Here is a 17,356-nt window from a genome sequence, read left to right on the forward strand (position 1 = left end):
TGCTCGGAGCGGGCTCCGCGGCTTGCACGGCGCCTGCGGCTTGGTCCGGCTCGGCGGGCGGCGCACGGCGGGCTCGACGCTGGGGCCCCGGTGCGCCCGGCAGCGCAGCACGCAGCGCACGGACCCACGCCGCGGCCGGGCGCCCGGAGCGGCGCGGCCACTGCCCGGGGCCGGCCCTCGGCCCCGGCGCTCGGAGCGCGGCGGCTGCCTGGGCTTTAATGGCTGCTCGGCGGGGCAGCGTCTAGGAGTGGAAGCGGCTGCGGCGCAGGAAGGCGCCCGATCGAGCCTCCTCCGGGGCTGGCCGCGCCTGACGCGGCGCGCTCCATGGGGGCGCGCTTCTCCCGGACGGCCCGCTGACCGGGACGCGGGGGCCCGCTCGCTCGCCGGCTGCGCGTCCCGGCCATGAACTGAGCCTACGGGCCGACCCCGCGCCTGCTCTGCTTGCGCCTTTCTTCTCGCGCCTCCTCCGCCCGCCGCCGGCGGGCCGGGCTCCCCCGGGGCTGCGGCGCCCCGGGCTCGGCGGCCCGCGGGCCCCGGGGAGCGGGGCGGCGGCGGCGGGGGGCGCGCGGCTCCGGGCGCGGCGCCTGCACCATGAACTACCAGCAGCAGCTGGCCAACTCGGCTGCCATCCGGGCCGAGATCCAGCGCTTCGAATCGGTCCACCCGAACATCTATTCCATCTACGAGCTTTTGGAGCGCGTGGAGGAGCCGGTGCTGCAGAACCAGATCCGGGAGCACGTCATCGCTATCGAAGGTGAGGGCCGGGCCCACCGGGGCTTCTGGAAAGCACGGGGGAGCGGGCGCCCCCGTCTCGCCGGGGGTGTGCGCGCGTGTGTGTGCGTGCGTGTGTACACTCGCGCGGGGCCAAGGCACGCTGCTGCCCCGCCGAGGGAGCACTGCGGTGCTTCTTGCCCTGCAAGGCCGGGTGCGCCGTGAGCCTGCCAGGGAAGGTGGATCATCAGCGTTAATTTGATAATGGACAATGGAGTCTCTCCTGTGAGAAAGTGGCTCGGTGCCCCGCGTCCTGGGCCGCCAGAGTGTCCGGACTCCACCAGACGCCTGGGGGCAACTGGAGGGGTTGGCGCCACCCGACCAGTGATAGGTTACCGGGCCAGGCCTGGGAGTCCAGGAGGACGTTGAAGATATGACGCTGGCCTGGCTATCTTGTTGAGGTGCTGTGGTGCTCCCACGGCCCCGTGTCTGCACATTTTGGGATTTCTGGGAAGGAAGGCCGTCAAACTTAGCCCGTGCAGAAATCCAGACCAGGCAGCAGCCTGTCCACGTGCAGGTCCACCTCACCTGCCCTATGTAAATGTTGGCTTCCCTAGTGTGTTTTATATCACAAGTCCTGGATCAAATCAGAAGAGCACTGTAGGAGACCAGGTTACTGAGGCTCTCACTTTGACACTTCTGGCACTGGGGGGGGGGGGGAATAAGTGGAGGGTGCTGTAGATTGTAAGCCAGTGGAGAGGGAAGGGGCTGGATAGAACACTCTCACCTTCCCCTACCTGTCAGGCAGGGCAGTAGTCCTGCAAGTGAGGTGGCAGCAGGAAGCAGTCTGCCTTTTCTGGGTTTGTGTTCCCTCTGAACTGCCAGTGGCTCTCATTTCTCTGCTACTGGGCTTCTGGATTGTTTCCTTGCTTTGTTCCTTTGGTCCTGCCAAGACTCACCTGGGGGAGCAGGTGGCATATAGGTAACGGTGGAGCTATGTCTCAGCCACAGTTTATCAGTGGTCTGTCCTCTCATTGCTGTTGGTCACTGTAAAAGGCTTACAGGGTGCCCTGTCAGTGCTGCAGAGTGTCCTGCCCAGAGGCTGTAAGACCTCTGTTGTAAAACTTGGGGAGCTTCCTGCCGGTAGGAGTGTGTTGGGAAGCAGGTGCGACCATTACCCAATTCCCTGCCTTTTGGGAGTGAGAAGCCGTGGCCCTCAGGAGGGCTCTGTTTTGGCACTGTGCATTCTGAACTGCTAACCCCAGAGTGTTTTGGTTTGGAACTTTGTTAGGTGGAGAAGGTGGATTTTGTGTGGCTGATCCTCTTGGCATTTGGCAGCCTCAAAAACTTGAACCCTATCCCATGGCTGGCTGACTGTATCCGTAGGAGACTGGATGATTTCACAGAAGGGTCCTAGCAGGCTCCAGCCTTAGGAGGCCTGCTTCTCAGTGCACCTTTTGTCCCTGAGTGCCCCTGGCTGCCCTGTTGGCAACTTAAGGTGCTTCTAGACTCTTAAAGAGGCAGGACCCCTGTGTGTCTCCAGGCTTGTGGCAGGAGATCCTGGTACCCGCACCCATCTGGTGGATTGAGAGATGTTACAGATGGGTTCCTCCAGAACTTGAGGTCTGGGTGTGTTTGGGTAGCGGTGGAAGGTGCATGGTGCTTATTTCAGGTGCCTCTTCTTTACCTTCTGGATGCGTTTGCAGAAGTTTGCTGAAGCACATGGAAAGCTGGGGTGAGGCATTGAGTGCACCTGGCTGCAGTGAGCAGGAAGGCCTCCAGCTGAGCATGACTCACCCCCTTTCAGTCCTTCTCCTTTTCCCATTTCTGAAGCCGCACTCTGGGTTCTCAGCACTTCCAGTGCAGCAGTTGGACTTTCTAGCAAGAGGATGCGGTTGCAGTTTTCTTTTCTCTTCCCGTCTCCTTCCCTTTTCCCTCCTATGTGATTCTGAAATGATGGTTTTTGATAGCTTGTTGCCTGCCTGTACAATAGGAGATTTAGATTCCTTCTTGGCTGGAAATATTGTCAATTAATAAGGCTCACAATTAATGGATAGATTCTGTTTGGGGCTTTGATAATGCTGTTATTTTTCTGTTAGAGGTAGGACTGTCCATATTGTGCCATGGCTGTAGTTAATTTAGTGAGGTTAAGAAGCAGTCAGGTATGCCTCTGATCTTATCAACAATGGTGCCACTGTTCATTTGTATAGAACTTAGCACAAATGCGCTGGCATTCGTGATCTCCCTGTTGGTGCCAACCCTGAGAGAGAGATGGCCAGCTTCCTTATCCAGGTTTTGTAAAGGAGCATGGAGGTTCTGGGAGGAGTGATGACCCTTGATTGACAGGCAGTTCTAAGTCTGGTGTGAACCAAGGGATCATTTGGGGCCTAGGGCTCTGGCCACCCCAAACAGAGCTCTTTGAGGACCTCTCCCTGCCCTTTCTGATTTAATCTAGGCTTGTTGGTTATAGTGAGATGTTCTCCTCTCTCTTTTAATTTTAGGATGTGGGAGGGACTTAAGCATATACTGTTTTGGAAGTTGAGAGGGTTGCTTAATTGTGGCAGGACAGCATTTTTGGGAGAGAAGAGAGCTATGTAGATACAATTATGTGTAGCTATGTGCACTGACAGAGTCAGGGCACTGCTGCAGGGGATTCAGAGGCACATGCCTGGAGGAACCGAAACTGAGTGGGTACCCAGAGCACCACAGTGACTGCAGTGGACTCCAGCCCTGGAGACATACCACATTAGCCCCTGCCTGCAGGTGAACCTTGAGGTTTTATGGTACAGCAGCAAAGTGTAAATCTTTTTGAGTTTTAAAGTATAACCATTTCCAACCAGGAAAGTATATGCATACCATAGCAAACGATTTAAAAATCACTTGTCCTGCAGAAGGGAAATCTCTTAATTTTAAAGGAGATCCAGTTAGTCTTTTTTCCTGTGTAAATGTACACACTTAGGTTCTATATATAAAGGTTTTTTTTTTGTTTTGTTTTGTTTTTTTGTACTGGGGATTGAACCCAGGGGTGCTGTACCACTGAGCTATATCCCAGCCCCTTTCTGTAGTTTTTATTTTGAGACAGGGTCTGGCTATGGCCTTGGACTTTCGGCCCTCCTGCCTTAGCCTCCGGTGTAGCTGGGATTGCAGACGTGTGCCACTTGACCCCAATTGTACAAAGCTTTTTGATTACCATAACATGAGCCCTTTTTGAAGTTCTGAAAAACACTTGAAGATATAATTCCTCTTGTTGGTCAGCATTTGGCTTTGCTCTAATTTATTTAAAAATTTCCAGCTTTCTGGTGTCTTCAGGAATTTCTGTGGTGGGCCTGAGGCATGCTTCCCTGTGAAAGGGAATACTTTGGCTAGTGCCTGTATCAAAGACAGTTGAAATGGGTCTGATTGGAAAACCTAACTGTGGACTGAATTTAATACATTTTAGCAGAAAGAGCTCACCAAGATTCCCAAGTAAAAATAGGTCAGTAATCCTGTTTGTAGGTGTGGAATACATAGGCTTTTGACCTCTTTCTTGTTTTAAAACATTCATCTGTCAGAAGAGAAGTGTTTTCTTTAATCCTTATTTCCTACCTTGAGAATCTATATCCCACAAGCTCCTAGAGTTGAAGGCCCCGTTGCTGATCATTTTCACATTTAGCTGATCAGATTTTGGGGTGTCCCTCGGGGACACGTGGCATGCAGCTGTTATCTCCTGAGCCTTTCCTGCCACCATGCCTAGAAGTGTGCCTGGGACCCGCCTGGCCTCAAGTTTGAGCCACTTGTCTAGGTCTCCCTGTCTGAGGTGGGTGGATGGGTTGGGGAGATGAGTCAAGTGCCTTTCTTGTTAAGTAAAGTTTGTTGCTGTTTTAAGCCTCTGTTGGCGGTTGCATGTTGGAGCAGGTGACAGTCCAGTGGCTCATCCGGCCAGGGCCCTACTTCCCAGGTTCCCGGATGCTGCTGGGAAACTCGGCTGCGCTCTGAAGTCGAGGTCCTGGCTGACAGCATTGCCTCTACCCTTCCTGCGTGGTCCATCAGCAACACCCGTGCACCCGCCTGGCCTGGCCCAGCCTGTGGCAGGAGAACTGCCTTGAAGAGCATCTCACAGGGGTCAGGGCTTCGTAGTAGTGCCTGAGCCCCAGCATTCAGGGGACCTGGGACGATAGGGGCAGAGGGTCCACCGAAGCCTGTGGTCCAGTGTGTCATGGAGCATGTGTTCCCTGCAGAGCGCTGGCTGCGTGTTTGACTTGCATCTTGAGCCCTTCCTTGGCCACCCCGTAACTTCAGTGCTGGTGTCTGGTGTCTGCTGAGCTGGGAATGGAGCGCCTGCTGTTCATAGTTCCCACAGCTGTCTGTGCATACCATCCCAAGCTTGTGCGGCCTTGACCCTTGATGAAGGGTTTGAGAACGCCCCAAATAACCCCAAGGATCATGTTCCCTGAAAGTTGCTTGTTGCAGCAAGGTTTTTTGTAAGAGTTTGTTTTATATAGAAATTTATTTGGTTGGTTGTCACAGGTGTTATGTTTAGGGAAACACATTTCTTCTTCCTGCCATGGAGAGTGCTGTTTTTCTTTGTCACTATCTGCCAAGTTGCTAGTATTTCACGTGGAATCAGAGGTTGCAGGTTGCACCTCTTTCATAAAAACAATGCTCTGTTGGCTGTTAGTTGCTTCTGGGGGAACATTGCGGCTTGCTCACAACTGTGCTCTCTGAGGTCCTGAGTAACCTAGGTGTCCCTTGGGAGTTCAGCTTCATGCTCTTAGATGTGGCACAGCGACATGTTCTGAAATACTTCTTTCCTGCTGCACATCCTACTAGGCCCTGTCTGTGTCACCCATAGTTGGCTTCACCTCATTAGAGTTGAGGTCCTCTTGCTTTGCGTCCCCAGTCCTCTTTGGCTCACCTCCTCATCATCTAGCTTGTCGGACTGGGAGCTCTGTTAGTGCAAGAAGTCAGGTCTTGCTCATTTTTCTGTCCTCACTGGTTGAGTTGACAATATGCAGGGGTGTTCCTTGACTGGCTTACTTGCCAGTGAGCCAGTGTTTTCTTTGAAATGTGGGTCCTTTTGCTCCTTGGTGTTGTAAGTACTGTCTGTCCTCCTACAGAAGTGAGGGCATTTTGAATCCTGTCCTCAGGGCACAGAAGTTAGGGCTGGTGCCTTTTGGATTTGCTCAATTGGCTTGGAAGTGAAATGTCATGTGGCATTTGGGGTGACAATGAAATTTTCTTTAGCGTAGGTAGGGGAAGAAAAAGATCTGCTTGTTAAATGTTGTAACTTTTTCAGATCAATAGTCTACAAAAGTTTGATGTTGCTTTATGCTGGATGGAGAGGATTTCAGACAGAATCAGTGTCACCGAGAGGGACAATCAAAGGACAGCCTGCATTGCTGAACATAATGCAGCACTCACAGCTCCCGAACAACAGTGGTCTCAGATGTGGATGCGAGGGAGGGCTCAGGAGCTCGTGAATACGGACAGCAGGCACTCCCTCTCCCCTGAGTCTCTGGCCCTGTAGGTGTGGAGTGGGCCTGATGTGTGGCCCCATGCTGTGGTGTGGGGCTGGCTTTGTGAAGCCTTGCTGTGGAGGGGAGGATGCCCCCGCCGGCTGGGCACCTTCCCTGGGCCGGCACTCACATTCAGGGCGAGGGTTCCCTGCAGTTACCATGAAGACACCAGGGCTCAGGGAGTTCCCTGTGTCACTGAGGTTAGAGGTAGTGGATGGAGGAGGGATTTATGGTTTCAGGTCCGACTTCCAAGTGCTGAGGTGCTGAGTTCCTGGGCCGTGGTCAGCTGGAGCTCAGACCTGTGCCAGACCCTCCAGGGGAGGTGGAACCAGCTCTCTTCCTGTGCCCCCCCCCCCCCCCCCCCGCAGTGGTTCAGTGGGTTTTCCTTCCTGTCTTTTGGGAGTGTTGACTTTTGCTGTAATCCTCTGCATATTTAGATGCAGTCCTTCCATATTCAGTTATTATGATAATCTGGCGGATGATACATTTTGTTACCGCAGTTTCCAAGTGGCAAGAGCCTTCTGTAAGAGGGGAGCCCTGTGTTATCAGCTGTCAGAGGGGCTGAGGAGGCGCCTGTGGGAGGTGATGGGGGTGGCTTCAGCAGCCCAGGAACCTTTAGGGCAAACCCATGGCCTTGTTGCCCCGGTTCTGTTTGTGTCCAAGCCAGACTTTTGCTTTGTTGTGACTACTCCCTTGTTTTGTGAGCTCCCTTTCCGGATACCCTGCAGGTGTTTATAGTTTGTGAGTCTCACTGTGGCTTTTTTTTCAGCTACTGCTTTGGTTTGGTCTCATGTTTCTCAACAGTGGAACAGACCAGTGCCCCTTCCCTGTCCCCTTCCCAGTGCTCCAGAATCTTTGTGTCCTTAGCTTAAGTGATTGAGTCTGGCAAAGCCGGATGAGGCTTAGTTATTTTTAAAATCCAGGGTTTGGGGTTCTGATCTGTGCTTAGCTACATAATTCCTTCCCTTTGTTAAGTACCTTTCTCTAAGAAACAAAGTGCACTCTACAGATGTTAATCTCTAATCTTTGCAGCATCTGTTATTTTTGTCTGGGCAAGGCTTTGTGTGTGCCATAGGAGCCCTGGCCTTCCGGTGCCTCTGAGGGCCTGGGAGGGAGTTTTGGTTTCCATTCTGCAGCGTGGACAGCTCGCACGTGGGCACGTGCCTTGCCTGCCAGGCAGAGGTGCCCCATGTGGGGCAGGCCAGCATTGTGTTTTGGGTCTGATCCCCTCATCTTCCAGTGCTCTGTGCTTACAACTGACCGATGCCAGAGGGGGTTTCTTGGTCACGTCTGCAGCGGAGAGGGAAAGAGAAAGAGAAGTACCACGTGGTGCACAAGAGGTTGTTAATGGATCCTTTGAATAACCAGCCAAATAGCTTGTTTGTGTGCAAGGTCGGGACATTTTCCATAGAGAGCAGACTAAATATAGGCCCGAGGGTGGGGACCAGGCGAGAGGGGCTGTCATCCCTGTGGTATTGTTTTTTCCCTTGGTGATCAGCACTCCACCAGTCCCGAACAGGTGGCCACCCTGAGCTCTCTGGGAACAGATTGGTGTTTTTGTTTAACCAGGGGCTCATTTGCAAATTTCACACTTCTCCCGCTGTTTGATGGGGCTTGTCTTTTTTGGGCTGCAGTGTTGGAGTATTTGTGCAGTGTTTCCACACAAGCAACTGTCTCATCCCTAAAACGGCTCATGCCGGCTGGTTGTCATTAGCATCCTGGTTAGAAGCTGCTGCCTCCCCCCCCCCCCCTCTCTCTCTCTCTGTCTCTCTCTTTTAGAGGATGGGAAACACTTTTCATGGTTCTGGGAGAAGAATTCCAAATAATTACCAGCCATGTTCACAAACGATTTATGTTTGGTCTTAGAAATGTCAACATTCAACAGCCTCTAGCAAATAGAACTGTGTTGATTTCCAGCGTGGGACGCTGGCCTTTACTGTTACTGCATTCTCAGATAATAGACTTAAAGGGAGAGCAGCCCTTTAGGAGAATTTAGTTTTAATGCATGGGGTTTGATTTTACTTAATATTTTCATTTTTACGGTGTTGAAACTTGAAGAAATTTTTTTAAATGAATACTTGGAACAAATAACAACACCTACTTTAGCTTTTTAAAATATTTTTTGGTTGTAGGTGGAGCAATACCTTTATTTTATTAGTTCTTATTTTTATGTGTTGCCGGGGATCGAACCCAGTGCCTCGTGCATGCTAGGCAAGCGCTCTATCACTGAGCCACAACTCCAGCTCCACCTACTTTAGTTTCGTGAGTGTTTTCCCTTTTTCCTTTAAGTTGGTGTTGGGGATGGAACCCAGAGCTGGGTTCCATCCTCCCCTGGGCTGGGCAAGAGCTCTGCCACTGAGCTGGGGGCAGGGGGGCTATGGTCTCTGTGTTGATGGCCTTCATCTTGATTTGGTATCATCAGTAACCAGTTGGTAGGCTTTAAAATGAAAGGGAAGCTGGTTGGGAAAGAGCCCCAGCCCTGGACTTCGCTGCCGTTGGGGGAGAAGTCGTGTGTTCTCCAGGGAGGACGCTGTCAGCGGCCTCTGCCCACCTGGCATTGCTGAGCCTTCTTGCTACCATCTGATGCTGGTCTTAGCACTGATGAGTCGGCCCTCGAAGGACCCTGTGTCATTTGGAGTTTGGGTTGGGGCTGGTGGGATTGAGACCTTGTTTTGGAGAGCCCTTTCCTTTCCCGTGGTGCAGAGAGGCCCAAGGAAAGAGGCAGTTTCTGCACAGCGCCCAGATCAGGAGACAGATGCGGGTGGCCCAGGTGAAGCTCAGCCGAGGGTTGGAGGTGAGAGGTTGGACAGTCACCTTCTGCGTGGGTCTGGAAACCCATGGGTGGTTTCCTAGTTTGGACTGACACACTAGTGTGCCTGACACACTCCGGGGTGTGTCGCTTGGTGCCCACGTCCTCGTTTCTGTCAGGTCCAGGTTGGGCAGCAGCTGCCCAGTCTGGCTTCTCTCTCTCCCCGAGCTGGACCTGGTGCTCAGGATGCCACCGGTGGCCCAGGTCATGGTGTGACTCCTGCCTCAGGCTTCCACCCTTCTTCGTTCCTTGGCCCATGAACCAAGCTCTGGGCCTGTCTTAGGTCCTGAACTTTAGGGTCATCCCTGACTCCTTCTTGGCTGTTAGATGGATGACCAGCTCTGTGAATGACGCTGTGTGGGACCCTCCCCAGGAAGTCCTGGCTTTACCCTGTGTCCAGCTCCTTGGCTCTGCCCAGCCCTTCCAAGGCATGATCAGCTTGATCCTCTGATACGCGCTTGTCCTCTGCTGAAAGGAGACTCCCTGTGCAGCAGGGCCCCAGCTCTTTGTGGTCTTAACAGTCACACATCAGCAAGTCCAGTTTGTGTTGTTTGTACAATTACAAGGAAGACACAAAAGGAGAGAAGGACAGCGTTGCCAGCTCTGATTCTCCAAGTGGTTTTCTTTGTTTGCGCTGTGTCTTGGGACTGCCCATCCCCCCTTTCAGGCCAGTGCTGATGGAGGCCAACCCTGGAAGCCCTGGCAGGCCCTGGATCAGGGCTCTGCGTGTCCCTGGGCAGAGACAAATATTGATTTTGAGGGACGGTGGTGGGCAGGCCACGCTTGTGCCCACTTGGTTTGGTGTGGGAAGTGGCTAATGTGAGGATCGTAGGCAGGTTCGCCGCGGCCCTGCAGAGGGTGGAGCGCCGCCTCTCGTTGGTGGGGCAGGCAGGTAGGGCAGTAGCCCTCCTCTCAGGACCCTCACCGCTGGCCCAGGAGGTGACAGCAACAAGAGCTGAGCCACCACATGGGCAGTGTGGGGCAGTCTTGGGGTGGGGCTAGCCAGGGGGCGGAGGACAGGGAGGCGTCAGGAGCGAGTCAGGTGAGGATGGGCTTCTGGGATAGCGGGAGCTGAGCACCCAGAGCAGAATCTCTTCTCCTGAGGAGGATGGGCCAGGGCTGTGGGGAGGGCCTTGAGAACTTCCAAGGACAGGCTGCCAGCCAGTACTGACTGTCACTGGGCAGTGGCACTGTGGACGACCTCCCCCCGCCATACACGCAGAGGGGCCTGCGGCCATGCTCACTGCGGCCGAGCGGGACGGGAATGGCGGTGGCCTCGAGGTGGTGGAGAGTGGCAGTGGAGTTCAGCACCAGGAACCGTTCGGGCTTTTATGAGAATGGAGGGAGAGCAGGCAGCGGGTGGCAGGCGGGCACGTCTGGGGCAGAACTGCAGCTTCCTCCTCTCTGCGGTGCCGGCTCGATAGTCGGTCTCTGGTGAGGGTGACTAGTTTGGATCCATCTCTAGGGGCTGACTGAGTCAGCCTGGGTAAGGGGACTTACACGATTGAGATTCTCTGTGCAGACCCTGGATGGCGATGGCCCCCGAGGTCCTGCTTATAGGGCCAGGTGGTCTCCTGGCCAGATGTGCAGAACATGTGCCGCCTGGTGCTTGACTCGCATGTCCTAGCCACGTGCATATGTGTATTTTTTCACATCATGGCTTTAGAGAACTGTAGAACCAGGCGTCTGGACCATAGAGGCTCTTTGCCAGGAAAGACAGGGCAGGTACTTGCTTCTGGCTGGTGTGTAGTGGGCGAGGACAGTGGACGGTGGGCAGTGGAGAGAGCAAGCGCTCCAGGAGGAAGCCCTGTCGAGCTCCGAAGGTGGGAAGCTGTGACATTGTGGGGCCAGCACCGTGCCCTGGCCCACAGTAGGGGGCTTGGCAACTCGGCAAGGCAGGCCTGCAGCCCTCGCCCGGCAAGGGCAGCCGCTCACAGAGGTTCCACTCTTACCTTACTGGCCATTTTATGCTGGAGAATAAAGAGTGTTTCTCTCTGCTGATGGTCCAGATCTAGAGGGTTCCCCCAACGGCGAGGATGCCCAGCGGGAAAAAAGCTGTATGTGAGCTGGCTCAGCCTGGGGCCACAGCTGCCCTGCTTCTCCTGAAACCCGTGTGGGACTGGGCTGGGACCTGGAGCCCAGCTGTCTCCAGGGCCTGAACCTCCTGCTGACGGAACGCAGGCTGCGGGGGCTCAGTCAGCTCTTTAGGTCTGTGGGCCGCCTGACCGGAGAGAGCCCTGGGTGGAGCACACCTGCTCACCCGGGAAGCTCGGACACCCCTCCACCGCTGTAGGACACTGGGTTCTCTGTGCTGTTGGGGCTGGGGGCTGTTCTGAGTTTGCCCTCCAGAGCCAGGGCAGGCCTCACCCACCCGCAGACCTTTTCCAGCCCCTCCTGGTCTGCCCAGGGGAGGCATGCCCGCTCACAGAGGCTTGAGATCCCTGTGGTCAAATGGTTTCCCACTAAAGGAGACTGATTTCAGACACACAGTTAGAAGGATGTGCAGAGTGAGCTGTGTGCCTGCCACCTGCTTGTCACGTCCTGTCCCTCTCTGCCCACCCAGAGGGTCGTTTCGTGAGTGCTGGCTGTCAAGTGCCACCTGGTTCTGCCTTGACGTTTGAAGGGTTCTCGGGCCAGGGCGACCGTGGGTTGTCGCATCAGGCTCCAGGAGTGGGTCACTTGAGGCAGGCTGCTCCTCAGGTGTGGATGGAGTGAGAGGCCTCACCGTGAAGGACGGCTCTGGTCACCTCAACCTTGATACAGTTTGCAGGGCAACCCAAGGAGATGCCTGGCTTTTCTTGGCCCAAGTGTGCGTGCTTGGGAGGGCAGCCTCTCACTTGGGCCTGGGTGGTCTTGCCGCGGGGTGGGCCCAAAGCCTGTGCCCTCTGCCGTTGTGATCGGAGCGGTGGAGGTGCTACTGTGGGATGAGATGCTTTCTTGTTGGTCTGTGATGACTGGAAACGGAATGAACTCCTGTCCCTTCCCACCCTAGGTGGTTCAGTTTGGCTTCTAGGTGACAGAAGGGGCAGGCTGGGGGGCTCTCAGACAGGCTCCTGCCCTACCATATGCCCCACCGTAGACCCTTGGGGGAAAACTGCTTGTCCCTCTGGGCTGCAATTTCAGAGGGTGCACTTTGGTCTTAGGGGTCCTTTTGGCTATGGAGTGACTGCCAATGCCCCATCCATTACTCCTTAGTTCCTGAACTTGGGCCCTGGTATGGTTAAGGGAGGCCCTGTAGTCCTGGTATTTTTTAAGCCGTTTTGCCTTGAATCCTCTTCCCCTAAAAACATAGTGGAATTCTACTCAACAGGGTAATGTCTAGAAAGGAGGGAGGCAGGTTGTGTGTGCGTGTGATGTGCAGGGCCTGTAGCTGGTGTGGTGCTTCTGTGTCTCAGGTACCGCGTATGCTCAGAAGGCCTCGCTGGAATGCCCCGGCATGTGCGCTGGGTCTGCAGGAACCTCTCCAGGATGGTCGCAGACATGGCCAGGATGCCTGGCCTCAGACTTCGCCAGGTGGCCCCTGTGGCCCGGTAAGGATGTGTGTGCTTATCATTGTAATGAGCTCCTGTGAGTCCTGCAAGTGGAGCCGGGGACCTGTGTGAGTGCATGTGCAGGGCTGGCGTGATCACCTCCTGATCTCTTCTCTGGTCATGAATTTTACAGGATCAGCCTCCAAAATTGGGGCTGACCTCTGTCTCTGCATTGCTAATTGCAGTGTTAATGGGGAGCCTAATGAGATTCCAGTTCCTGCTTCCCAGACTTGGGGTGGTAGAAGAGCTGGTGCTGGCCTCACAGCTGCCTAGGAGCCCTCAGTCTCACCCCCAGGGCTCCCGTTCTGCCTGAGGATGGTGGTGCCGTCCTGGGGAACTGATTGGCCGTGCTGACTGGCACCGACTGCTCCGGGTCTCTGCACATCACAGTGCACTTCCTGGGGACCTCAAGCAGTGTACCCAGGCTGTGCTGTCCAGGTGGGGAAGTTTGGACGTGAAGCTGGTTTGGTGTGGACCCCATGTTTCCCTGACTGAGGCTGAGTGTGAGTCTCTAGCCAGGTGCAGCTGTTAATTGGCATTGTGTCCCTTCAGAGTCCAACATGGCTTTTAACTGAGGGGCATCTCTGCCAGCTGCGCTTTAGCTGTCGCCTCTTTAATCACAACAGGGGTTCAGGCTCTGCATGGTGGGTACCTCAAGGGTCCCCTCTCCTGCATGCTCCTCTTGCTTTCTCATGGTCCCCTTTCTAGTGGAAAAGCTGAGCTGCTGAGCCGGCACCTCATGCTGCTGGTGGAGTTGTAGAGGAGGCTCCAGCCTCACTCCCGCACCATGTGGGAGGAGTGACAGACGACCGGTACCATCGCATGATTTCAGCAACAGTTCTCCCTCTCCCAGAACCACAGGGCCTCTCCTCCTCCCCAGGCGGGAGCATTGTGGCCCCCGCCTAGCAGCCTCCCTGTTCAGTCCCATTTCCTCTCCCCAAGCCTGGGAGCTGACGCACGCTGTGCTGCGTGGATCTGCTGCAAAGCTCTTTCCTCCAAGGGCAGGGCATATCTGTCCTGCCTGTGTGCTCCCAGAGCCCGCTGGGGCAGCTCTGGCAGGTGCCCATGGGTGGTACAGGGATAAAGGCTGTTCAGACCACCTTGGCTGGGATTTGGCCTTCAGGAATCAGAGGGCAGCGTCCTCCATCCTGCGGCCACCTCACATGGGTGCAGCAGCAGCCATGCCTGGGAGTTCAGTAGGAGGACACCCTGCAGAGCCAGTCGCAGTGAACTGTCCGAGAGCTGAGAGTTCAGAAGATCCATCCTCCTCAGCCACCATCACTCTGGCCCATTTCCCATTAGATACAGAAACTGGGCTTTTAAAGCTTGAGTCACAGCATATATTTGTTTTTTTTTTTAAATTTCATTTAAGCCACCATGACTTGGATATTGTCTTTTAGGGGAGCTTTCTGGACACAGACCCACCTGAGTGCTGGCAAGAGTCTCCCTGGGTTTGAGAACAGGACGTCATGAGCGTTCCTGGTTCGGAGCCTCAGGAGCTGTGCCTGCCTGCATGGGTGCCGAGGCTCCGGCCGCTGGGCTCACGTCGTGTTCCTCAGCCCGGGTTCCTGCTCCTCGCTCCTCTACATACAGCGCACAGTCGTGAGGAGGAACGAGGCTGGGTGGCAGCGAGGACGAGGGACAGCGCACACCTCAGAGACCCCAGCCTGTTTGCTGGGTGTCTGCTCTTCTCTCCATCCTCTGCCGTGCCTCGGTCTCTGACTGCACTCAAGCCGTTCCAACTCCACTCTGGGCCTGGAGGGAGCTGGGACCACCAGGGAGATTCTGCCTCCCTGAAGCCTGTGGACAGATGAGAGCTGTCATGCAGGACAGACCCTTCCTGAGGACATGGGCCCTGTTCCTGGGGGATGGTTTTGCAGCCATGAATGGCCATCTTTCTAGGTGAGCTGCGGTACTGCAAAGCTCTGGTAGGAGACACTGCCCTGCACCTGTCCTGCCATCCACAGGCAGACAGTTACCAAGTGGTCATGTGGCCCAGCACTGGACCTGGGCCGTGCCCGCCCTCCCCAGAGGTTCCATTCAGAATTCTGCATTCTTGTGTAGGAAGAGAGCTCGAGTCGGGGGAGGCCTGCAGTGGAGGGCTGGCAGGGCGTAGGGGACTGGCCCCATGGGCAGCAAGAACGGTTTGGTAAACGACACCCTTGCCTGCAGGTGTCTCCAACAGCTGCTCCTGCTCCGGATTCCAGAAATTTCTATTAGAGGCTTCCTGAGCCTCCCTTCTCTTTCCATCCCTTCCCCTTGCTTCTTAGACCCATGGTAACCATCTATTGAGTGCTGTCTGCAGGACCCTGTGTCAAGGATGGACACACTTCATCCTGGTCACCTCAGGACAGAGGTGGTGGAAGCCCCATTCTGCAGGTCAGCAGCCAGCAGCCCAGGGAGGTGAAGCCTGGCCCCGGTCACCCCATTCCTGAAGCAGCAGAGGAAGGATCTCAACTCGGCACTGGCCCATCCACCCACAATTTTGACGTTTTAGAAAAGCAAACAGGAGCCCTGTACGCTCAGCCCGAGTCTGCGGGAGGACTTGGAATTCGCTGCTGTCTGCAGCGTTCCTGCAGGTTTTGGTTTGTGATTTGGAACCCACGTGCACACACTGTCTTCACTTGTGAGGTTTTAAAGGAACGAGCAGCTTCTTGTTCACTTTTCTTACTCTGTTGCTGAGGTGTGGTGGCAGCTGGGGTACTGAGGGACTGTTCTGATGGCAGGAGGCAGCACAGTGGCAGCCTGGCTCCTTGCGATGGCAGGTTCCACAGTCTGGGAGGAGGGGGATTTCCAAACAGCCTGCCTCTGAAAATTCACCCAGATTCAGAAAAAACTGCAGCACCTTTAATCCTAGTCCGTAGAAAATACCTTCTTGAATCTAAGCCACGTGGATTCTGTGACATGTCGATACTAAAGATGCTAGCAAGCAGTTAACTTTATATGTGTATAAACAGAGGTTGTGTTTCCTCTCAGCTATAATTAGCATAAAAAAAAGAAATCTGTGCCCTGAAATCAAAATGATGTGCCTGACGTCACACAAAGGAAGGTGGCCGAGTTGGAAGTGGCCGGATACAGAGGGTCCTGATGGTCTTGTCCACGCAGGACTCCCCGGAAGGTGGCGTGAATATGGCTGATACCAGTTGCTGGCTGATTCCATCAGAGCCTGTAGATTCTGCAGCTGCGATGCTGTTTCTGCACTTACCTAGTTTTCCCCAGGACTTTAGTGGTGTGATTTGTGTCAGGTAAACTCCGATTATCGAAAGCTCACAGTTTGATGAGCCTTGACAGACATACATACTCACAGCACAGAGTGTGCTCATCACCCCTGCCTCTTCAGGTCCCTTGCAGCCACCCTCCTCCTGCTCTGTCTGTTTGCACGTATCTGCTTTCTGTCACTGTGGATTAGTTCGCATTTTGCAAAATTAAATAAAAGTGAGATCATGCAGTACAGGACCCCTTCTGTCTGGCTTCACTCACTGAGCAAGGAGGTGCTAGATCCATCCAACAGCTGTTACCGAGTGATGCTCCTTAGTGTGGGTTCCTTCATGCTCTTGGTGCCATCATGGGTCCTGCTAAACTGTGAGGCTGGCCTCAAACTTGCAATCCTCCTGCCTCAGCCTCCCAGGTAGCTGGGATTACAGGCATGTGCCCGACTTTCTTTGTTTAGTTTTTAAGAAAACTGCTGAGTGGATTTCTTGAACAGTGGTTGAGGTTTACGCCCTCACCAGCAGTGGATTGGAGTCTCTGCTTTGGTTTAGGTTCAGCAGGTTCCTAGCAATGACTGGTGACCCCCGTGGTGCTAGGAGAGGATGGGCTGGTCTCATGGGTGGGTGAGGCCAAGGAGAGCCGGAGGCAGCATGGACAAGCCATGAAGACAGTGCCTGCTTCAGAGGTCAGAAAGCCCTAGGGAGAACCTCTCTGTGTGACTCAGTTTCCCTGCCTGCAGGGGGAGTGTTTGGCCAAGAGCTGTTTTCAGCTGAGGGTGTGGGGTGGTAAAGCCACGCCCCCAGCTCACAGAGGACATCTGGCAACCTCTGGAGATACTTTTGTTTTGTCACAGCTCTGAGGGGGGTTGCCCCTGGTGTATGGTGGGCAGAGGCCAGGGCCATCCTGCAGTGCCCAGGACAGCCTAGACTCGCCACCTTTGCAGGCGGGGAACCTGTCTGCTCTCGCGGCCTTTGCGCTGCAGCACCCAGCCCTGTGCCCACCAGGGCTCGCTCTGTTCTGCTTCAGGGAGGTGCTGACGTTTTCTAGGAGGCAGGTGCCCTGAGCGCCCAGAGGAGCTGAGCCCCTTCCTCCCCAGGTCCCCTCCAGGCGCACGGGAGGGCCGCCAGGGAGGTGTGAGCTACCAGGACTCCTGGTCCCCTGCATTTTCTAGAAAACCTTCTCTGTGGGATGCAGCCCCCTCTCCTGCCTCCTCCAGTTCCCCCAGTAGGCGCGGTCCACCGGCTGCTCAGGGCTGACACCTGGCACCAGTGAGTGCAGGACAGTTCTTAACAAACTTGTGATTTTTCAGCCCCAGCTGAGCTGGGCCTCCCTCGCTCCTCCTGGGAACTTGCATATGTAGATCTTTTCAACTACTCACATTTTCTGGGCAGTTCTTTTACAGGGTGGGGAGAAAACCTGTATAATTTCCCAAATTGTGGCTTTTGGTCCTCTGAGCTTTTCCCAGAAGTGCTTGTGATGGGGTTTGGTGTGTGGGAACAGTGGCTGGGGTTCCGGCTGCATCAGTGGTCACTCCTTGGATGACGCTGCGTTGGCAGAGTGCTGCAGAGCTGACTGTACCCTGTTGAGCTGGACTTTGTTTT

The 17,356-nt window shown here is 54.8% G+C and overlaps 1 protein-coding gene across 5 annotated transcripts in view; it reads left to right on the top strand.

The window, feature by feature from the left end:
- Nucleotides 1–540: 540 nt before the first annotated feature.
- The window catches only part of Agap1 (ArfGAP with GTPase domain, ankyrin repeat and PH domain 1), a 476,885-nt gene continuing 460,069 nt past the window's right edge, over nt 541–17,356 (top strand). For 4 of the 5 annotated variants that reach the window (XM_026396067.2, XM_026396069.2, XM_026396068.2 and 1 more), the window contains exon 1: nt 541–754. In XM_026396067.2, the coding sequence (XP_026251852.1) occupies nt 592–754 (163 nt within the window). In that variant the 5' untranslated portion in view covers nt 541–591. Of the gene's footprint in view, nt 755–12,410; nt 12,546–17,356 lie in introns of all 5 variants that reach the window. The other variant, XM_026396066.2, reaches the window with a different exon arrangement.

This window comes from Urocitellus parryii, chromosome 1 (assembly GCF_045843805.1).
Source record: "Urocitellus parryii isolate mUroPar1 chromosome 1, mUroPar1.hap1, whole genome shotgun sequence".
NCBI classification, from domain to species: Eukaryota; Metazoa; Chordata; class Mammalia; order Rodentia; family Sciuridae; genus Urocitellus; species Urocitellus parryii.